The sequence below is a fragment of the Hypomesus transpacificus genome, unplaced genomic scaffold (genome assembly GCF_021917145.1).
Source record: "Hypomesus transpacificus isolate Combined female unplaced genomic scaffold, fHypTra1 scaffold_138, whole genome shotgun sequence".
Taxonomy (NCBI): Eukaryota; Metazoa; Chordata; class Actinopteri; order Osmeriformes; family Osmeridae; genus Hypomesus; species Hypomesus transpacificus.
The window spans coordinates 165,080-189,140 of record NW_025813712.1 but is presented as its reverse complement, the minus strand read 5'-3'; the positions used below and the strand labels follow the sequence as shown (position 1 = coordinate 189,140).

The following is a 24,061-nucleotide window of genomic DNA, read 5'->3' as shown; positions in this document are numbered from 1 at the left end:
CACGTGTTACTTTCACACATTTAAATGCACGTAGGCACACCCACATTGCACACATACTCCTCAATTTGTTTCGTAGTACTCACACACACTGAAATAAGCATGCACTACCACATGCATGCAGAAAGGCTTGCAAACACAGCATATCATATATCTCAGTATCAGTTCGGCAAACTAACTAAAACAATAAACTAAAGTTGATATTGGCTGTGGTCACCGATAATACTGTCATTTCAGTACAGTTTTTTAAAATATTAAGGAGTCATATTGAAATAACTAAATGACTGAAATAAAACAACACTAAAATTGGATTTAAATACTCTTTTGGATTTAAAAGAGTTAAATACTCTTTTATAACCAGGATGCCCAGATTGAGCTGATCTAAGAAACATGAAGACAACTCTGCCCAGAAGTTCTTGAGTTCCTGTCTCTATCTTAACTTCCTGTCTCTAGAAGCTCACTGAATACAAACAGCTGTTTGGAGACTCTGGGCTCGCTTGTCTACTGTTTCATCTCACAGTGGACCAACTGAATTTTCCTAAGGGCCCTGCATTTTTCTGTGGAAGTGAGGTTATACATTTGTGTTTATGGGAGTAGTCTTGTTTTAATCCAAAGGACACATATTTTTGAAGGTATAATGTGTGGGTCTTTTTTTAAAGAATGGAAGAAGATCTTTTTTTTGAATGAAAGAAGTTAATGGCCAAAGATAGGTTAGTGGATGACTAAGAGATGGTTTGGATTTGCAGCTTTGTGTCAGCTGTGAACCTACAATTGAGCACCCGCACTTGCTAACACTTCATGCATTATACTTTGAGACAAAAGGACACTTTTCATTTAATGTATTCACATTATGAACTCTCAACAAGACTTGATGTCTCACCTTCAATTAAAAGCACATAGAGAAACCTTAGGACTTCTAAATAATTGTGCATTGGAGCATCTCACAATACAGGACAGTCTTTGGAACATGAATCAGATACTTTGTCCCCCCAAAAATGTATATTGGAAAATTTTGGCCTACTTCGATAGGGTGCAACCTTACCTTGCAAGTCCAAATTGGACAGAAATAAATGAAGAGATGTCTTATATTTCCAGCAAAAAGTATCACGTATCACAACACCTATAGTTTCATGGGAATGAACCAACGCACAAAGCTTCCATGAGTATCCAGGATGTAGTTAGTGGAAGAATTATAGTGTTGCAAAGGTTCAAGTTACAGTTACCTGGATTACATAACCTACGGGTCACAATCTCACCACTGAAAGGGGATTGCATCATCCTTTTTATTTTTAAGTTCCCCTAAAGATTACATTATTGATAACAGCTGTGATTTGTCAAACTAGGCTTCCATTCAATGGTAGTTGGCTTTTCATCAGTAGATTTTATTTGAGTCAACCAATCAAGTACTTAGTAACATGAATACAAGAAGCTCAACTTGCTGTAAAGTGTCAGAACATTCGTATCACCACATCATATCATGTTGCCATATCAAGTGTTGTTATACTGTATACAAGATATAGTAAAGGTTTCCCTCTGTGATAGTTGGATGCTGAAAGAGAACACAGGTAACATAGCATGGGAGAAAGCAGATAAATAGTGGCAAGTCTGACTTTGTTAGCTTTTCGGTACCCTGTCAGAGGCAGGGAAATGTACTCAAACATAGTCATGTGTACATGTGTTATATCATAGAGTTAAATATTACACCTAAAGGCTTGTTGTGACAGTACTCCTACTGTAAAAGTCACTTGAATTTCACATTGGCAAAACTGATGTAGTGGTCTTCCTAGGCACGTGAAGTACCAAGTCTATCAGCAAAAATACCACCTCAGAGTACATTACCTCTATTTGTTAAACAAATAGCAGACTACTGTACTAAATTAACTGATGTTCCCACCCACTCAAGAAAAAGTTATTTTGAGATCATTTGTGGACTGTCGGTTCGATTCCCGACCGTGTCAAATGACGTTGTGTCCTTGGACAAGGCACTTCACCCTACTTGCCTCGGGGGGAATGTCCCTGTACTTACTGTAAGTCGCTCTGGATAAGAGCGTCTGCTAAATGACTAAATATAATGTAAATGTAACTCAATCAAACCCACAAAGATTCAACATAGTTACGATTTATCTGATCATCTAATGCTTCAACTGGAAGTTCTACATAAAAAAAAAATATTCCAAATACAATGTTGTGTTAAATAGCTAGATGCTTGAAGTATGCTTGCTTACTATTGCATCCAGCCACACAGACATACCTTTGTGCTTAGTGCGTTGACACAGCTTACTTTGCTCCCTGGCCTTACACCCAGTATGTTGACGTGCCAGTCCCCTACTGGAGGAGATGGGTTGTTCAGAGAGGTGAAAAAACAAACGAAGTTGTGGAAACTCCCCCTTCCCGGCTATCCTCTCTTTCTCTTTTTCTAGTTCCCCCCCCCCACACCAGTTGACCATTGCTTGTCAACCTATGCATTTCAAATTTCAAGTCTTGTGGGGAAATAAGCATATTTGAGATAAATGGTAAACGGAATCAGAATTTGAGAGAAAAGGAATGCTAGAGAACATTTTGTGTGTAAAAATGTATGCATGCAGGATGTGTGCTGAAATGCTTGAATGTGTATTGGAATGGAAAACCGTATTTGAAGTAACATTTAGGCTGCACCCAAGGAACTGTTTGCTCAGCACATTTGCTTGAAAAGGTGTGTGCTGGCTGGGAGTGGACTCTTTCCTAAAAAAGAATGCTGAAATCTTTTTGTTGTATAAAGAAACTGTGAAATGTCAAATATTCTTCCTATCCACTTAACCTGAAAATTTGACAAAAAAGACAGATTTGACAAGCACAATATGGGACAATAAACACACAACTTCTGATAAATAAATGGAAACTTCTGCCAAAGTCTCAAATATTAGGTTAGAATTTTTACATGGGATTTTGTAAAAAATGTCAAACTAAATGTTGTTGTTCATGGGAAATGTGACATCGGTCTAATTGTGGTCTTAGTTCAGCAGATGGAAGTCTTGGGTGTAGGGAGGCACAGTTGGGGTTGGTATGAAATATTTCTGAAGTCTCACTGTTTGCCTTAGCTTTCACAGATGTGTATCCAAAAAAAGACATGCATGCGTACTCACAAGTCACACTCTGATACACAATCCATATGCCATCAGCCAGAAACTGAACTAATTAAGGTAAAGGTGAGCAAGCTTTTAATTATTGTGTGACCCCAACATGCCAAAGGCTTGTCAAGACAAGTCAAATTTCAAAGTCCGAAGTTGAAAGGGTCCAATTTTGTCATTAACGATAGAAGCTAGTTTTTTGTCTCTGTTTAGAATGGTCAATGTTGCACTTTGTGAAACCATGGCTATTGCACTAAGGTTCAAAATGTACTCACAGTGGTGAAAATATTAGGTGCTCTGTTAGCAAAAAAAAAAACTTCTTAACACATTTCAGTGTTTGCCAGATGAAAAAGTGTAGTCAGTCTGGATAATTAAGAGTTATTGTTGCTGCAGTGTGATTTGGAACATTGTGTACTGTGCTGAAAAGTCCACTTTGGTTTTAGTTCAAGACGGTGAGGGGAGGGTTTAGACTGGGGGATACAATACAGTCATGTTCACACGGAGGCACACTTTTATTTGAGGAGAACGATTGCAAACTAAACTGTTCCTGCAACTTCTATTTTCTGGATTCAACTAGAATTAGCAGTTACAAAGGTTATCCTACTTATTTTTAACTGTTAATAAGATAAGGAGGCCATTATACCCTCGGTGTGCGTTTATATTCATTATTATGCAATGGAATGTTACATAAATGTGCAGAAAGGGGAAGCTTTTGAGATTACCTTATCTTAGCCAGGACACTGGTGATGATTTTTCAGAACTTTTTTCTTAGCAGTTTTACACAAATACAGTTGGTGAACTTTGTGTGCGCTATGCAAACTTGCGATTCACCTGGTTGATATTGACTTGATATTTAACGATATCGACAAAGACCGTATGGTGCAAGCTTTGCTATCCAGGCTAAACATCATCGTGTCACTTAAATGTATTCATTCAGTGCCTCATCTAGCCTACTGTAGAGATATGAAGGGAAATTGCCAAACACAGGTCAAAATGAACGGCACAGTTGCATCCACGTATTGCTTGCCTGTTTTGTTCATCATTAGGCTGTCAAACTTAGAGGTGCAGGGTATAAGGTATCAAAAGAGCTATTTCAGTCATGGGACCATAAACTGAGATTGAGAGAAAAAGTGCAATGTGTACCGAACCAAACATGACATTTGACATCGAATTAGTTAAAATCTAAAGAGCAGAATGATGTTTTGATTCATTAATTAGTAGTAATGATGACGATGATTGATAATGACGTCCTAGTGCTCGATGCACTCTACCATCAATTGTACGAACTGAATCATTCATGATCTACTGCACAGCCTGTGGAGGACAGTGGGGCACACACTGTCTTGCTAGCTAAAGCTACCGTTGAAAACGTCGACCTGAGGGGGACTGTTATGGTAGAAGTGACCATATCCCCCTTAGCTTCCAGTTATGTCTAAAACCTCAAAACTTGTACTTGGCGTGTCTTTTGTGCTTACACTGAGTACCGTGGCGGGAGTACATTTAAAGCAAACCTGGGATCGAGAGGTAAACAAGTAGCATAGTCAGCTGCCCTTGATGTTAGCTAACACTGGCTAACCTACTTAAAAAAATGTAGCACAAACAATAGCTAGAGCTAGCTATATTAAAGATATTCCCCAAATGTATCTGTTTAGTTTTCTACCTCGTCGTTTTAGTTCTGCACCAGCTAGTGAAATTGCTAGTAACTAACATACCTTGCAGTATTATATTTCTTCGTGATCAGGTTGAGAGCGCTGTTAATTAACGCTAGCTCTATTAAAACAGAAACTAGCTACAATAGGTGCCCAGTCTCCTACAACGGTACAGCCTGTTTCCATTTAGCCAGAAGAAATGTGCTTCTCACAAGGTTTAGTAACACGTTACTGGTTATCATGCGAGTATAACTTACAGCTATGGCATTTATATTCATAGCTTGACTTCTGTATCATAAAGTATACATTCCTGTATTGATATACAATCTTACACTAAAATCAACTAACTAGCACTGCCTCTGTATTGTTTTCCACAGAGACTTCACGAGGGTGTACTCCGAGATCTTGAACGTATGGAAAGAAAAAAAGAGAATCTGAGAGTACTTGAAGAACAAAGAACTTTAACCAAGGAGCTTGAGGCGGAGCGTGACCGAAGGGCGGCAGCTCTCCAGCGCCCCGATCAGCCACACGCCTAACAACAAGTAGACAATTACCGCTTCCTCTACTGTAAGTGCCGAACTCCAGCGCTAGTTTCTCTACCTCCCGCAGTTAATTGAAAAGGCAGATCTGTCATTTGACTAAAATAAGTCTCAAGCATTCAGACCAAAAACATGATAGTAACCACAAACTCTGAGTTGCTGTTTAAAAGATGTAACCATAAATGTGTCCCTGTGTCCCATGGGCGTCAGCAGCATTTTGAGAGTGGGGGGGGACACATTTTGCCGGGGGGGTCTGGGGGTTTGTCCCCCAGAGTTTTTTTTCCCCGCATTCTGATGCATTTACAACAACTATTTACCATAGTTATTATACATATACTGAGGGGCTGGACATTCAAATATTTTGAAAACTAAACTTCCCAATAAGCAAAGGGACATCTTCAACTACCGGTCACCTTTCAGCACTCACCTCAGCAACAGAGCTGTCTGCACTACCCCTGCATGCTGCCTCTGACTCACTCTCAATCTCAACCACATAGGCTATATCAGGAGACATGGAGATGCATTGAATAATATCAGCATATCAAATTCACAATTGGTACAGGTTTAGTAGCCTAATAATTATGTATGTTACATAAAAAAATAGCATCTCCCTAAAGCATGAATGGACAGTTCAGAAATTTTCAAATGTGTGTTCAAACCTGTAGTCTTTTTCACAGATCTCATCCTTACTCTGCGTTCACACTGCAGCGACGCGAATCGCTGGCCATCGCTCGCCTTGCCACAGTTCACCACGCTGGGGGGCGTTCCAAACTGATTATGTAGAATGAAGTTGTCTAAAGTCACTGTTGTAGTTGTCATTGGCCAAGTGTGCAAACTTGGGTTTACATAGTCGCAACATTGATCAAAACACAACTTATATAGCCTACAAAATACAAAACTGTTCAATAAACATACACGTTGACATGTGTAAAAACATTTTATTATATTACTCAGTCTCTGCTAATTTGTCGATACGACCAGGGAGTTCTAGCCGGGATACTACTGTAACTAGCTAGAACAAAGTTACGTAATGTGACGAGAGACTGAATTTGAAAGTACAAAAAACCCACCAGGAGCATCGACAACGTCGACAAACCTGCGCCAGTGACGTATCGTACAGGACTGGATATGCAGCCACACAGTAGATTAGCTTCTCCTCCATCTTAAAAACTGAAAGCTAGAAATGTTTACCATGGTTGCTACGTTACGAGAAACAAGAAAACACTGCGATTGGCCATCGCTAGCGAAAATCGCTCCTCATTTGCATAAAGTTGAGAAAATCTGAACTCGCTCGCATCGCTACCCACAATGCACCACACAAGCGATTCGCCTGGCTCCATAGACAATGAATGGAAAACATGATGTCGATCGCATCACTGCAGTGTGAACGCAGGGTAAGGATGTAAGTTTTCAGAAAATACATGGCTTAGGTGGTTGAATCAGTTTCCCTAAATGGCACAGCCCAAAAAAGTATCAGCCATATACTCCATTTACCAATACTAGTACCGAATTATTATTATTTTTCATTATTATTATTGGGTGTGCTTTGCCTTCGGCAAGGGCGCAACCATTGTTATCTCACATATATATTATTATTATTATTTATTGTTTATTTTCGCCCCCCAAAAACTCGGTCAATATTTGGACTACATAGACAACCTATGTGTCAAAAGTTTCGTCTTGCTAGCGATTGAGTTGCTTGTATTGGGATTTACGTTCCGTTGCACAGTTTAGGAGTTTACAACGTTTTTGTGGAAACAAAGTGCCTTTAGTCGACGAAGGGTAATCTGTGCTAGCTATGTCACCACGTCAACGCATGTTAGCAACGACGCATGGACACAACGTGATAGAGACGTTCTAGCACGCAAATTGGAGCTTGGATTACAAGTGAAAAATACCACCCCAAAAATGTTGATAAAGCAATTTCGAGTGGAACTGCAATCTCGGATGTTTGATTTAGGTCGTCAAAGTCTTTGTAATTTGAGCGAGTGCGGGTCGCCCGTGAGACCGCCTGGTCTTTTAGGTGGCAGCCATGCTAGAAAGCGTCATAGTAGTATTTTCGTAGCTAATTTTATAGTTCAATTTTACACGAAAAAAACAGAAAGAAGGAAATTTTATGACGATATGAAGACAGCCAGGTGGTGAGATTTTAATGTAGGTTGCTGTAAAAACGTGTATTTGTTTGCTACATGAGAGCCCCGTCAGCCTCCATTGACGAATGCGGCAGCAACAACAGTGTTGTCAACGAGTGTTGACACTCGTCGACAACAGTGTTGTCGATCTGCGTCTGAGTATTTTCTTAATTTCGTACCAGGGTAAATTCTACATCCAAATGGAGAGCAGTGTTTTAAAGATATGGAGATTGTGAAGACAGCCAGCGGGTCAGCATATTTTTGTTATTTGTGTAAAACTTGGAATTTGAGTGAGACAGAGTCTTGTTTTGACGTTAGCCTCTGAGTCACAGACTCGGCTCGCCCACTGGCAGTATGTAGTAGTAGGTTACAGTACTGTCTTCAATGCTATGGCTAAACTTTATTATGTCTTATTACACGGCTGTTCTTGATGCTGTAGAATGCTCCATTCACTTGAATGGGGCTTCCCAACGTTCGGCCAGAGGCGGCCTTACCTATGTTTCACCCGTTTCAATTGAAACGGGCCCCGCCCTTCAATGGGGCCCCCAACAGAGAGCCAGAAATCCCATTCATTTTCTCAGCAAGATATTGATTGTCTGCGAAGTTGTGAAACGAAAGTTTCTGCTCCAAAGCCAAGTCCGTATGAAATCAACCTTGTTATTTGCGATCTTCTGTTGAAATACTACACCACCCACAATCCTAAACAAAACAACACTGACTGATATCTGATTGGTCGAACTCACGGTTACCATGGTGACGTTTACCGCCCCCGCGACTAAGGTTAAAATGTTTGTTTTGAGCAGGAAAATAAATGAAATGCACATATGCCAGTGGTGCTGAAAAAGTAAAGGTATCGGACAACAAAATAAAAGCTTTATTCAGTCTACCAAAAGGGACCTCTTTCTTTGGTCCAGCATCTGTAGATCTAGTACTAGTAGCGTTAGCCTAACCCTACCAGCGACAGCAGCGGTGCGCGCCGTGAGCTCGTTGCAGAGCTATTGGATAAGTTCGGTTTAGTGTCACATCAGACTTTTTTTTCTCTTTGCTTTTGTTTAGCTATATAATTCAGATTGAGGGCATGTTTGAGCTGTTTTTTTTTTTAAATCAGCCCAGACAACTGAAAATACACTGCGCTAATCAATTGAGCAGTGAAGTTGCCGTGCGTGAAAGGGCGAGGCCTATTCCAACGTAAAACGCTGTATAATTATATATCGTTTTAATCAAATAAGGTTGGATTATTTCAATGTTGAGCTGTCCTGTTCATTAAGATGGAATTACTTGTAATACAATAATATACCATTGATGCAAACCAACAGGAGTCCTGCTTTTTCTGCTCTATTATGTTTGTTTTATGTGGGTAGGGCCCCATATTAGTCATTGAAACGGGCCCCCAGATGCGTAAGGCCGCCCCTGCGTTCGGCGGTGAACAATTTTCTCATATTTGACCGTTGCTATGCATATTTGACCGCTGTCAAGGCAAGTGGCCTTTTTGCCTCGGATTCACGTCTTTCGTAGCACTTCGCAAGTAGTCCGGTAACTTTTCAACCCCAGCGTACTCTGTTGCTTGGCGACGTTAGCTGATTTGAAGCCTAAAGAATGTTCAACGTCTATGAAGTTCAACGTCTTTGGCGAACTATTTCTCTGCTGATCAACAATACGAATGGTAACAAATACATTGTAAAAAGTCACACTGTGTTAAGTTATTTTTGTTGGCAAGTAGCCGTGTAATAAGCGGGATAATGTATAGAATGCCGGTCATTATTGGGACAATTATCCCCTTCAGGGCGAAACAAAACCCCTTCGCTTCGCGTCGAGGTGCTGTTCGCCCTGTCGGGGCTTATTTTCCCGATAATGACCGGCGTTCTATACATTATCTACGGTGGCCGACATGTGCAAACGAGCTGCAAACTAAGAAAACACATGCATAGACAAAATTAAGAAAACATCTTCATTAATTTGACAACACATGTGCAGCATTCAGCAAACACGCTGCAAATACACACAACACAACCAAATACATAAACCCCCTGCAAATACGCGTTGCAAAAACGAAAGCACGCAAACCAAAAACGCTGCAGTACATAAACGCGTTGCAAAAATGAAAGCATGCAAACCAAAAATGCTGCATCCAGTTTTCACAACGGAAGTTTTCCAGGCCTCTAGGGGGAGAGCCAAGTGGAACATCTTGATTTTCGGCCCCATGGAGCGAGAGAGAAAGAGAGAGCATATGAAAAGTTTGGACCATAGAGTTAATATAACTAGAGTAAGCTACTTTAGTCTTCCAAGATGGCGTCCCCATTCATTTCTATGAAAAGTGCTCAGTGGCGCAGTGAGGCAAGCGAGAGCACGAGACTGGACGCGGCCATCTTTCCACTTCCACTTTCTTCGTGATATGAGTATGATTTCCAACGCATTGTATTAGATGAAATAAACTGTTAACATGAACAGCTCCGTCGTTGTTCTCGCCAGGCAAAGAAAGCTTAATAGTTATTTTGGAAACCGAAATCTTCCATAATGCAGACTTACCATAGCTTACTGTCAACTTTATATTCAAATTAAATGCCACGAAATTCACACTGCCTTCAATTTGCACATCAGTGTCAAAATGTGACCTGTGTTTTATATGTTCAACCTAGAAAACCAAACGTCTATTAATGGATATAACATGATCTAACAAGACGTGTTAATCATGTTATAAATAAAAGCTCGAGAAGCGTGTCTAAAATATACTTTATTGAACATTTGCCTTTGAAAGGGACATATTCATAGAACCATATAGGCTACAAGACATTTCCATCAGATGTAAGTGGGGGTGAAACATAGTCACTGAGGACCTTCATTGTCCCAAAAAAGCAGTCTGGCTTGATGACACGATCAAAAAAAGAATAATGGATGTGTTTAACAAAAGCTTCTGAAGGCAAGACTAATATTATTAAAAAATATATCATTTCCTATTGTGGTTAACAGTTAAAGTATTAATCTTCGTCTTTGCTCCAGATAGACATGTCAACAATCTATGCTCGCGCTTAACATAATATATTTGTCATCATGTCATGAAAGTTTTTACGAAAAATCTAATCTGTTTTAAAATAACAGGAATAAACTATGTTAACCACATTTTATGTATGTGTGACAATGATTTGCTAAACTTGCTACAATAAGCCATTTCTCCCTGTGCTCATTCAATGTAAGTCTATGGCTCATTCAGCTCAATGTAATCGGCTATCGGCCAATGTGAACTTTTGTGCTCGTGCCCTGTTAGTATCCGCGAGCACATTTGCAGGCAACTTTTATTGACGTAGGCAAATAAATGGGTTGCTAGTTCACCTGTTTCGGATTGGTTTCAAACTTTGCAAAAATCAGGAAAATGTATTCTATGAAAAAGCTAGTAGTATGAGCCAGGTTCGAGAATCGAACAAAAATTATTGGGGGAGATAGTTTTGTAAATGTTGACTGGACTTAATAGAATAAAAACGACCGGAAGACACGGGAACCTAACCGTAAATGCAATACCACCTACATCCACCGGGGCCGTTGCTTCAAGCCAAGGGGTGGGGGTCTGGTTTGGACCAACATCGAAGTAAGTCTTTTGAAAAACTGTCAAAGAGGAGGGGCACATGTAAAAATGAATACTAATCTTTTTATGTCGCCTCTTTAATTTGATTTTGGTCCTATTCAAAACAAATTCTCATCTGCCCTCTCTGGTTCTAAAATCACGCTCTTCTACTTAGCGCTCCCACTGGCCTGGAGCACTTCCATTGAGTTATCTGGATGCAGTTTTCTGTTTGCATTTGTTTTCGGGGTTTGCGTGTTTTCCTTTTTGCAGCGTGTTTCTATATTTGCAGCGTGTTTATGTATTTGGTTGTGTTGTGTGTATTTGCAGCGCGTTTCTATATTTGCAGCGCGTTTGCTGAATGCTGCGCATGTGTGGTCAAATACATGTTTTCTAAATTTGCTTGTGTATTGTCAATTTGCTTGTACTTTGTCTATTGGTAGCGTGTTTGCACATGTCGGCCACCGTAATTATCCCTTGCAAAAGAAACTTTCTAATTTCCGGCGCTTTCAAACAATCAGTGAAGTGTGGATAGCAACAGCAGCTAGCTTGCCTCTAGCAAACTTCTTTTGAATTAGCCATGTGCCCCTAAATTAATATCGAACTTATTTACGTTTTGGGGGGCTTATTTTCAGTCAGCAGACGGTACTATTTGAATCGCAATTCCATCTGAAATACTGCCAGTGACAACGTTGTTACAGTAGCTTGTTTCAAAGGGGTTTATTGTTTCAAAGGGTGTTATTAATGAATTATGCAATATGAGTAGGCTAAATGCTTGAAAGTATCACTACATGGGAAAACGGACCCACCTGCAACCGACGCAAGCAAGCACACCCTACAATTTCCCCAGAAATTGTACCCTCTCTAGTTTAATTTATTATGCATGGGCAGCATACTAATATGGAGAGAGGACGTGTCTCTTGTCTCATTAGATAACATCCTGAGGGTATAAGCTTTCAGAGAATATATGGTTTTAATGGTTGAATCAGTTTTGCCTTCATGTTACAGACTAACATGTAGCGAGTTGCCAAAATTACAAGTTGAGCAACTTTGTTTAAATTGGAAGACAATTCAGATGTTTTTTTTGGGGGGGAAAAACTAGCATGTTAGCTAAGGTTAACTCCAGATTAGCTCACGGTTGTTATGGCAATAAAAAAAAAATACCAGCAATTTCTTTTTTAGCTACTTGGAAAAAACATCCTTGTCATCTCTGTCTGCCAGAAACAGACGCCTAGGTCTGAACACGGCCAAATGCACAACATATTCAGACCCAGATTAAGAAATCAATGCTGTTCCACTTGTAATGGGTAAATAAAGTATGGTATTGCCTAGTGCTAGATGTAGCGTTAGATAAAAAGCTTGCTCATCTAGCTAGCTATAATTATAATGTTTGCAGAAGGATCTTTGTGACTTAACTAATGCTATTATAGTCAGAGAATGCCTCATAAGGGTGCGTTGGCCACTGAAGGGAAAACTTGGGCAACTCTGACTTACTTTCCTCTTCCTCGAAAAAACTTCCTTATGTTCATCTTGTCTGTTGAACAGTCGATGTCTGAAGTGCTAGCTGCAAGCGCGATGCGTCGATCAAAGAGTATGGGAGTTGAATCTGCGTGCGTGATGCTGTTTGTCTTGAAAACGCAGAGTGGAATTCTATTGCTATGGGTGTTCTCCCTACTGATAAAGTGGAACGGATTTGATTGTGATGCAATGTTAAGATCGCTGGACTAGTAGACCAGTCATGCACTAATATTTTGATCACAAATGTGGGGGGGTCCAAACAACTTTTTTTTTAAGTGAGTGGGACGTGACCCCCCCCCAAGTTACATTGCGGCGACGCCCATGCTGTGTCCGTAACACTTTTAAATAAGGGCAGATAAGAAAAGGATGTGGCCAGGACAGACTGGAGGATCTCTGCTCGTGCAGATTTTTTGCCAATTACTGATGTTTTTCATGTCTGTGTACAGTATGTGTGCTTGTAGAAACTCCGCTGTATGTTTCACTCACATTTGTACTCTAAATGTTTGTCGTGTCCGGCTGCAGCATGGGTGTAAGTAAATGTTTTACTTTGTGGGACGACAAAGATCCCATTAATCTTACTGATCTGAATGCATTGGTCGTTGATGCCACATTGGCCTCTCCCAGGTTCTGATCAATCCAGCTGCGTCCACTCTCCTTCGGTGACCATGGATTGTGGCGGAGAACAGAGGGGAAAGGTGGACGACGAGGCGGTGTGCACCTCGGCGTCTGAGGGTCTGGAGGAGGGCGAGGTGGAGGGCGAGACGCTGCTGATCGTGGAATCAGAGGACCAGGCCTCGGTGGACTTATCGCACGACCACAGCGGCGACTCGCTCAACAGCGACGTCGGGGAAGAGGGGGAGAGCGGCTGGGCATGCGAAGACATGGCCTTTTACTGTGACAAGTGCCACAAGTGGATCCCCACTGGTGAGAGGGTTAGCTGCACAAGCTGGACAGGAAAAGGCCTTCCCCTTTGGGGCACCCACCATATTTAACCAGATAGAATTCAGCACTTTAATAGATGTTTCTTGTGAATATAGGCGTTTGCTTTGAACCATGTATGCTTTATTATAATTGTTGCACGGGATTGCAGCTGGTTTAGCCTTTTAGTTAGTGGGTTGTGGGATCACAGTATGCTTGATACTGCAGCGTTTACTGAAATGCTGTCTTCTGTTTCACCTCGCTGCTCTCATAAAGAACGACAATGATTGCGCTCGGTCTCTGAGCAGTTTTTGGTATTTCTCTCCAATCCCGGAATCTAGCGCAGCTACACAATGAGCAGCCTAGCTACCTTAAAGGAGACAACTTTTTCAAGTTCACCTGCTACGCTTGTTCAGAGGACGGCAAGGAGACGTTTGAGAGAATGAGACTCACCTGGCAACAGGTACTTACAAAAGAGGCTAAACATTCCACAGGCAAGGGGGTTCTGTGGGCGTTTGACAGTTAAGAAATGATGCATATTGCTTATATTTGCAGGGCACAAGGTTCTTCATATAGACTTGGAATCCAAAATATTTGGACAAATCTTTACACATAAAAAATTAAATTCTCCTTTGTTACTTGCCCTTTCCATTTAAACATCAGGAGTTGGACTGAGTTATACTATCTTCTTTTCACTTTTCAGGTGGTGATGCTGGCCATGTATAACCTGTCACTAGAGGGCACTGGGCGGCAAGGCTACTTCAGATGGAAGGAGGATATCTGTGCGTTTATTGGAAGACACTGGGCATTCCTACTGGGAACTAGGTGAGAGACTGTCCGTTGATGACCTGTACAGCGAATTTGTTGAACGTACCGTTTTCAGGACAAATTTTACCTGAAATGTGAAACTTATCCTGCAGAGGAAGGCTTGTGTTTTAGACGTGACCTCGTGTATCGGTTCTATCTTTTTGAGTACCTCTGGAAAGCTACACACAACACCCTAAAGCTGACCTGATGCTCTTCTAACAGGAAGAAGACCTCCACCTGGTGGAGCACCGTGGCAGGCTGTCTGTCAGTGGGGAGCCCCACGTTCTTCCGCTCAGGGGCCCAGGAGTTTGGAGAGCCCGGCTGGTGGAAGCTGGTGCAGAACCGCCCTCCCACTCTCCGCCCTGAGGGAGACAAGTCCTCTGTGAAGGCCAGAGGTTGGTAACTGTGTTTGGTGCTTCCCCTTACCAGGGTCTGGAATTCATGAAACCATGTTTCATGAATGTGTGTGTCCACACCACTTCATCCAGTTACAAAACTGACTCAGTTAAATAGAACAATTCATAAAAAAAAGGATGAATTCATGTTGGATCAGCCTTGCAACCCAGATATATGGGCCTGGAGACCCATTTTATTTAGCTGCACCCTGTTCCTAGAACAGCAATCCTAGAAGTGGCGTTATACTAAGTAAATAATGCAGCACTTGAATACAGAGGGTTTTGCTTTACAGTTACAATTGTTTTTATTTAGTTGCACAATTGTTACAATGTCACCTGTGTCTTTATGTTGCTGTGTCTCTTTGTGTCTCCATGTGTCTGTGTGCTTGCTGTGCTCTGCAGCCTGTAAGCCGTCGGTGGAGCCCATCATCACGGTGGAGGGCCTCAGGAAGCGTGGTGTGAGGAACCCGGTGGAAAACGCCATGCAGCTGAAGGAGAAGCGCTGCCGCACCCAGGAGGCCAAGGACATCCGCAGGGCCCAGAAGGAGGCGGCGGGGGGCGGCTACACGGAGCGCAGCGCCTCCTCCACACCCGTCAAGATTGGGGGGGGGCGAGGGGGTGCACGCAGGCCCGACCTGGTGCTGGAGAAGGGCGAGGTCATTGACTTCTCCTCGCTCAGCTCCTCCGACCGCACGCCCCTCACCAGCCCCTCGCCCTCGCCCTCGCCGGACTTCTCCGCCCCTGGCACGCCAGCGTCCCACTCTGCCACGCCCAGCCTGTTGTCGGAGGCTGACCTCATCCCGGACGTCATGCCGCCACAGGCGCTGTTTCATGGTGAGCCAGTCACACCGCAGTCTCATTATGGTGTACCATTGGGAGTCGCATTGCTCGTCAGAGTCCCTTCTTTCCCAATCTGCAGTTACAACTCGAGTCCTCCACAACACGACCACCACCGTTACAAACACTGCTTTAACCCACGCCACCTAAATGCTCGCTCTTCGATGGTGCCAGTGGGCGGTATTGATACTGAGGAGTGAGTTTAACTAGTTTAACTTGGTTACAGGGGCACTCCTATGAGAACAAAGAATCCAGAAAGAAGTGATGCTCAGTTCTTGTCAGTCAAGAGCAGTTCCAGAGACGTCATTCTGTAGTCCAATGGTTTCAGTGTCTTACGGTGGCCCTGAAGTGCAACACACAACGGCCAATGGCAAACAGCAAAACACAACGGCAAATAGCAAAACACAACGGCAAATAGCAAAACACAGGCAAATAGCAAAACACAACAGCAAATAGGAAAACACAACGGCGAATAGGAAAACAACGGCAAATAGGAAAACGCTACGGCAAATAGGAAAACACTACGACATTAACTTCTGACGGAAAAGGTAGGGCCAATCTAGCAGAAGACAGACCCTGCTGATTGGACAGACAGACTGTCTGTCCTTTGACAGGAAAAAGCGGTGAAAAACACGTTTGAATGGTTTTCGACAGGACAGACAGCAGCACCATCTCGATTTACTGACATTTTCGGTATACTAACACATAATATCAATTGGTTACTGGTGTGTTGCATCATGTATATGTCTCATACTTTATTAACATTCATGTATTAACTACATGATTAATCTATAACAATAGGCAGCCATTGTGAAGCAGAGCTAGAAATGGCTATGCTAGCTGCGTACTGTAGCCTAATGATTGAGGACTATTGTTCTACTGAACATTTAACTTTCGACTGTTGAAGTAAATGGGACTTGTTAAACACGTTTTTTTATTCATCAGCCCACTTAGAACATAACACGTTGTTAACGTGGTAAATTGTGTGTACTGATGTTATGCCAGGTTGCTTTGCTTCTTGTCCTAAGACTTTCCGTGCCCAGTCGGACCCTGTGTTGTTCTGTGCACCTGACAATAAAAGACTTGAACTTGAACATTTATATTTGTAGTATCCTACTTGATGCTAGTTGAATCTAATCTAAATAGCAATCACACCAGCAACTTAGTGTGTGGACCTGAAATTTCTGCCGAGTGTTGAGAGCTAGCTGGACGATAGGAACCCTTGATCTGCAATTAATTGTTGCTAGCTCTAATCACTAACTACGCTAATAAGAGAAGACTAACTTTGTATGCCAACGAACACTGATAACTAGAACTAATTTGACAAACTTCACTTAAAGTGCTTAAAGTGATTAGTTGACAACATATCAACTATCACTTCGTATGTAGCCTATGCCTTGCATCAAAATCATTCTTAAAAATAGCGAACATATTTTCGAGGGATTCATGTTTTCAAAATAGGCGTTCTCCTTCCTGTTAAAAGACACAGTCCGTCTGTCCAATCAGGAGGGTCCATCTTCTGCTACCTAGGCCCTACCTTTTCCGTCAGAAGTTAATGTTGTTGTGTTTTCCTATTTGCCGTTGCGTTTTCCTATTTGCCGTTGCGTTTTCCTATTCGCCGTTGCGTTTTCCTATTCGCCGTTGCGTTTTCCTATTCGCCGTTGCGTTTTCCTATTCGCCGTTGCGTTTTCCTATTCGCCGTTGTGTTTTCCTATTCGGCGTTGTGTTTTCCTATTCGCCGTTGTGTTTTGCTTTTTGCCGCTGTGTTTTGCTATTTGCCGCTGTGTTTTGCTATTTGCCGTTGTGTGTTGCACTTCAAGGCCACCGTAGTGTCTGCAGCCATTCGATGAGAACAAACATACATTGAATATTTAACTAGAGAGGGTACAATTTCTGGGGAAATTGTAGGGTGTGCTTGCTTGCGTCGGATGCAGGTGGGTCCGTTTTCCCTTCTAGTGACAGTTTCAAGCATTAAGCCTACTCATATTGCATAATTCATTGAGAACACCCAGACCCTCACCCCTCGGCTTGAGGCAACGGCCCCGGTGGATGTAGGTGGTATTGCATTTCCGATTTTCTACACGACTCGTCCGATCGTTTGTATTATACTCCAGTCAACATTTCTAAAACTATCTCCCCCAATCATTTTCGTTCGATTCGCGAACCTGGCTCATACTGCTAGCAAAACAAATCCTGCTTTTTGCAGTTTGAAACCAATCCGAAATGGGTAAACTAGCACCCCATTTATTTGCTTACGTCAAAAAAAGTTGCCTGGAAACGTGTTTGCGGATACGAACAGGGGACAAGCACAAAAGGGAACATCAGAAAATCACTGATTTACCTGAGCTGAATGAGAACAAGGAGAAAGGACTTGATAATCTACAATTGCCTGCCTTTATTGTAGCACGTTTTACAAATGGTTGTACATATACATGACGGTTGTTTGTAGTTTATATCCGTTATTTTAAAGCAGATTTAACTATTTTGTAATGAGCGCTATTATGCTCATGGCATGACAAACAGCAAATGTTTACTCCTCGACAGGTCTGCAAACGCCTTTGTAAACCAAGATTTCTTAACAATTTTTTTTAACAAATCGAGGCGACAAAGCGTTTGCTGACCTGTCGAAGAGTAAACATTTGGTTTCTTATATACTACAACAAAACTTGGGAAGATCCCAATCAAACACGTCAAATCTGGAGCAAACGCCATGTTGTCAGAGCAATCAGCTGCACTTGCACTGGTGACGTCACTACATCTCCAAGAAAACATATCAACAACTGAACAGAACAACTCTCTGGTTGGTTAAAAACGTTTATTGACCTCTGCGAACATTCGGGAGGTCAATAAACGGATTTATTAGATGCGTTCGACATGGACTACGGCTGCATGAAACGACCAGCGAGAGTGGCCGCTTGTAGTCGGGGCTCTGTGAAGTCAGACGTTTCAGCTTCTCATGGTTTGCTGCGTTGACGTCAGTCACGGACGATTAAGCGCTGTTTGCTTACTTTACTCTATTTATAATTAAAGTAGTATTTCCGTTAGTGAAGAGGCGGAGTAAAACCCTTTCTTCCATAAATGTTTAATTCAATTCAACAGTTTGGTCCTGATTTGAGCATTGGCGAAACTGAAGGTGTCCGAATATTACAAAACACGCGTCAAAGTTGTCGTGTGTGAGTCGGGCCAATCATGAAATAGCTGTGTCGTCACTTGAACCCGTGCAGTTGCTCTTGAGAAAATGCGCTCGGCTACACAGCCGGCCGTCCTCGAATCGATCTCACGTTACTTTGATGGCGACGTCACACACGACGTCTCAAGTCGGACAAAAAGTCTAACCAGAATTCACTGTTTCAAGTCAGCCGCCTGCAGCCGGCTGCAGGGCCGCATGAAGTCGGGTCATGTCCAACGCACCTATTAACTTTTTAGAACGTCTTCTGGACCAATGGGAACAGCGTATTAGTCCAATTATTACACTAGTATATAAGAAACGTAATTATAGCATAATATAATTAGTTAAAATATCGTCATTATAGATTGTTGACATGTTCTGGAGCAAAGACGAAGATGATTTAAATAATGTCTTATAACCACACTATTGTCATGGTCGTTATATTGTTAGAACGTTATGTCAGTTAACATCACAACGATGGCATTAACAATAAGCTAGTAATAGTAAGCAACACTCATCATCATTATAATAGTAACATAGGTTTAGGCTTAATTTAGCTTGCTTTGCCGATAGAACAACGACAGAGCCAGATTCAAGTTGACAGTCTCTTTAATCCAACACAATACTTATGCAGTCAAACTAAAAACATGAACAACGTATAGTATTGATTCACATGTAGCTTCTTGATCGGACTTGTACCAAATTCTGACAGTTTTCTGCAATGCCTTAGCTCCAGCTCACAAACTCACGACTGGTTGTCGCAAAGTATGACGTGTACAGCTAGTTGCTTGCTGAGTTTTTCGTAAAAACGTTCATAACATGATGGCAAATATATTATGTTAAGAGCGAGCATAGATTGTAGACATGTCTATCTGGAGCAAATATGAAGAATAATACTTTAACTGTTAACCACAATTTTTAAATTTAAATAATATTAGTCTTGCCTTCAAAAGCTTTTGTTAAACACACACATTATTGTTTTTTGATCGTGTCATCAAGCCAGACTGCTTTTGTGGGACAATGAAGGTCCTCAGTGATTATGTTTCACCCCCACTTACATCTGATGGAAACGTCTTGTAGCCTATATGGTTCTGTGAATAAGCCCCTTTAAAAGGCAAATGTTCAATAAAGTATATTTTAGACACAGTTCTCAAGCTTTTATTTATTACATTATTACCGAGTCTTGTTAGATCACGTTATATCCATTAATAGGCGTTTGGTTTTGTAGGATGAACATATAAAACACTGGCCACATTTCTACACAGATGATAGATTGAAGGCAGTGTGAATACCGTGGCATTTCGTTTGAATATAAAGTTGACAGTAAGCTATGGTAAGTCTGCATTATGGAAGATTTCGGTTACCAAAATAACTAAGCTTTCTTTGCCTGGCGAGAACAACAACGGGGATGTTCATGTTAACAGTTTATTTCATAATTTATATATTTTGGAAATCATACTCATATCACAAAGAAAAAAAGCAACATATGTGATGAGTTCCATCTAGAATAGCCCTATATTTAGCCCTATAGACTATTTCTAAAAAACAAGTGGAAGGAATACTATACAGTGACAGAATACATTTCCGTTAAGAATCAGAGACATGATGCAAACTTATCGGACTTTCTGCCCATAGATTCTGCCACTGCAATGCCTTAGCTCACACGCTTGTAACCATATAAATCTATGCTCGCGACTGGTTGTCGGAAAGTATGACGTGTACAGCTAGTTGCAAGCGTGCACGAGGACTCGGAGCTAGCGAATAAAAGAGCCACTGTTTAAAACTAGACCGGAAGACACGGAAGTGGAAATATAACTTGCAAGCTAGAACGTCTCTATCACGTTGTATCCATGCGTCGTTGCTAACGTGTGTTGACGTGGTGACGTAGCTAGCACTGGGTACCCTTCGTCGACTAAAGGCACTTTTCGCCACAAAAACGTTGTAACCTCCTAAACTGTGCAACGGAACGTAAATCCCAATACAAGCAACTCAATTGCTAGCAAGACGAAACGTTTGACACCTACGTTGTCTATGTAGTCTAAATATTGACTGATCCTTAGGGATGGGAAAATAAACAATAAAATAGAAAAAGCTGTTCCTGCGAAACAGCAGTGAGAATGCTGAAAACCGGAATGGGGATAGCTGACCATGCTAAAAAGAGCTGAAAATAGTGAACATTTTGTAGAAAGTTATAAGCTGAAGCTTCAAAGCGCCCGAAAGGTATTTTTGAAAGGGGCTGGAGCTAGACTGGCTGCCAGCCCAACTTATCCCCGCCCACAAAAAAATAGGAGCTGTTCGGACCAATTAAATTGTCAGGGTGGGCTTTATACGATGATGGACAGATGATCAACAGTAACGTAATCAACAACGTCACCAAAGAGCGCTTGGGTTGAATTCGTTTTCAACAAACAACATATTACGTTGCTCTGATTGGTTGTAGGTCTATCCAATTGAGCGAAGAGGCATTTGTTTTACGAGCTCGGTTGACACACGCCCCATAGTCACAGCCCAACTGAGTTTTCAGAATCATATTCTGACTAGAATTATGAGTATGACGTCAGGCTAGGCTGGAGCTGGACGAAGGCATAAAACTACAGAAAAGAGAAGAAAAATGCAGAAAGATAAATAATTCAGAAGAATTAGAAAATTTTGTGGAAAGTCATTTGCTCATGTTTCAAAAGGCCTGAAATGTATGTTAGAAAGGACCTGCAGCGAGATGAAGGCAGAAAAGTACAGAAAATAGAAGAAAAATGCAAAAGTACTGGCAGTTGGAAGGTACTGCTGTGAAAGGTATTTTTGAAAGGACCTGGAGCAAGCAGAAAACTGAAAAATGCAAAACAAAAAGGGGAACAATTCAGAAAGATGAGCTGCAGGAAAATGTGAAAATTTAGCAGAAAACCAGTTGCTGAAGTCTGGGTTGAATGAATTTGAAGGTAAAAGGACAACACTGGAATTACTTGAACTTGCTGGAAAAACGTAGCAACCGTTGGTCATTGGCAACAGACTGGCAACATTTCTAACCTAGAATCTAGGTATCAGGTTCAAGACGGAGGAGAAACTAATCATGCGTGCCTGCACACCCAGTCCTGTTCAGACACTTAATTTAACCCTTTACTGCCTGAGCCAAAATTCCGAACATTCCATTATGCTGTTGAAATATGATATTCATATTAATATTCATATTTTATGGATTTTCATATTAAATCATACACCTTAACTGTTTATACCATCTTGAAGAGGAGAACTAGGGGATTTTTATCATGTCAATAAATATATGATTACTTAAGGCAAATCATATTTTATCAAAGTGGTTTCAGGCAGCCATTTTTTACAAAAACTTCTCCATCCACCACACCTCATCAGACAACTGAATTTTTTACCACTTCAATTACAAGATGGAGAAATACTTTGAGTAGGTGGAATATCCACAAGTCTGTGGGCAATGTAGAACAGAAGACAGATTAGAAATACCATATTTTGATTAAAAATTATTACCATTCTAGTGACTAGTGGAGACAGGGGAAACCGGAATTATCCTGTCCCAAAAGTAGCTAGCGCTATGGCTGGATACTCCTCTCGATAACTAAAAAACTTTCGAGTTTCTTCCACAATCGACCAAATTGGCCAAACAAGGCATGTACATTTAGCTCACAGTGTACATAATCTAGCTAGTTAATGTTGTTTTCCCAAGTTTTTTATAAATCTGCTCAAATCGAAGCTAAACAGTGCTACTACGGTCATAGCTGCCTGTCACAAACGGCCAAGCCGGACACGTCATTCTTTCCTGAAAAAACTTGCGTCACTCCCACAAACAAATTCTTCATAAAGTGCGCGGTAGTAGACACAGCCATGGTCTCCGCTCTGGCTCCGCCTCGGAAAACAATGGCTGCCGTGCAGACGATACATTTATTTCCCCCTCCCACTAACCCCTTAACCAATGATATGTGCTTTGAGCTTAAGTTGTCATGAGTATCTGGCAGTTTTCAGAAATAAAATCGGTGATTGGACGGCAAAGTTATAAAGGCGGGAACCATGGGAATTTATTTTCCCATATTTGAATCAGTGGGGAACCTTCAGGGCCTTCTACGCCTTCTGAGAAGGCCTAAACAAATTATAAATAATAATATATTTAATACTTATAATAAAGTATTCAATAAATAATTTAAAACAATTACATCTCATTTAATTTAATACAATACATGTTCTCTCATCTATGTTCATAGTTAAGGTTACTGTCAAGTTCATGTCCTGAAAACATGTTATCCAATCAGAATCGTCTGTCTATATTAAGGCCCAGTTAGCTGGCTCATTCATTGGTTAGGACTTCACAAATCCTGGAGAAGGCCAAGCTATGTGTTTTGGTGTGAAGAGTGACGGGCAAATTGACCAATCACGCTTTGATTTCAAGTGGGCGGGAGCAAAACAAAACATTTTAGGCCTTCATGAAGTCCTAATCTCTTGCAGAGTGGTGAGAGCGGTTGAGAGACAGAGGCAACGTCCACACTAGCCAGGTATATTTAGAAACGCATACATGTCTGCGTTTGCACCTCCCGTCCACACTAATACGGCGTATTCGGACACTAAAAACGGAGCTTTTCGAATATGCTCCCCTAGCCGGAGACATTTGAAAACGCCGGGTTCGCGTAGTAGTGTGGACGGGGTCCTCGGAGCTTTTCTGATACGATGATGTTCAGTTGCCATGAGACTGGGGTTAGCTTGCGCTCTATAGCTATAGCTAATGTCAAGATGAACGTGGAAGGTGAAAGAAATATGCTGCTCCATCTCTATAATTTATTTACCAGTTTAGTTAGTGTACTACTTCAGATACAAGTATTATCACTTAAAGCCCTTTCCTGCCGGACCATTCAAATCAGTGGCAAACCGTGAGTACTACAGCTGGGCCTTCACCTCGGCCATCACCGCCGAGAAAAAAATCATCGCGGAAAAAAGCAACAATACGATTAATTGAATGGGTTAAACAAGTGCAATCCTTTAATTACTGTAGCTAACGATGACAGGGATGTAAACAAATAGACCATACTGTAACGTCAATAACATCTGTTCAGGCACACCGAGTACAACGTTCGCCTTCTGCGTAGGAGTAACGCGTATCTATTAGCCTGGCTCTGCCCTCCTACGTACTTCCGCTCAATTTGGATTTTGCTTCTGTACTAGGTCTGGGAGCTCGGCTCTGAAGTCAGTTTCCAGAAACACATTTTTTGTAGGTCCAATCAGCGAACAAAGGGAGTGGCTGAGAACGATTGCACTAGTTTGAGTAGTTCAGTAATGGCGGCGGAGAAAGATGCGAGCGAAACTGTTTTGCGGTTGAGGCAACGCTGCCGAATATCCATAGGTTAAAGCCGGAGCAAGAACATTCCTTGCTGAGTTTTGTTGGTGGCCATGATGTGGTGGCCCTACTCCCCAAGGGGTTCGGGAAAAG

At 41.6% G+C, this 24,061-nt stretch overlaps 2 protein-coding genes across 2 annotated transcripts in view; both read left to right on the top strand.

The window, feature by feature from the left end:
• The first annotated feature begins 4,405 nt into the window (after positions 1-4,405).
• On the top strand, positions 4,406-5,289 carry LOC124488480 (protein PET117 homolog, mitochondrial). The gene is made up of 2 exons (XM_047051095.1): positions 4,406-4,628; positions 5,131-5,289. Exons 1-2 carry the CDS (start codon positions 4,533-4,535, stop codon positions 5,287-5,289), a joined length of 255 nt encoding a protein of 84 aa, XP_046907051.1. The 5' UTR covers positions 4,406-4,532.
• Positions 5,290-13,160: 7,871 nt separating this feature from the next.
• kat14 (lysine acetyltransferase 14) overlaps positions 13,161-24,061 on the top strand; it is a 16,045-nt gene continuing 5,144 nt past the window's right edge. Inside the window, exons 1-5 of the mRNA XM_047051093.1 lie at positions 13,161-13,419; positions 13,755-13,876; positions 14,117-14,238; positions 14,443-14,615; positions 15,018-15,449. Coding sequence (XP_046907049.1) covers positions 13,161-13,419; positions 13,755-13,876; positions 14,117-14,238; positions 14,443-14,615; positions 15,018-15,449 — 1,108 coding nt within the window. The remainder of the gene's footprint in view (positions 13,420-13,754; positions 13,877-14,116; positions 14,239-14,442; positions 14,616-15,017; positions 15,450-24,061) is intronic.

Coding starts and splice junctions, on each gene's coding strand:
- LOC124488480 (XM_047051095.1), top strand. CDS start 4,533: ATGTCTAAAACCTCAAAACTTGTACTTGGCGTGTCTTTTGTGCTTACA. Junction 4,629..5,130: donor AGCAAACCTGGGATCGAGAG/GTAAACAAGTAG, acceptor TGTTTTCCACAG/AGACTTCACGAGGGTGTACT.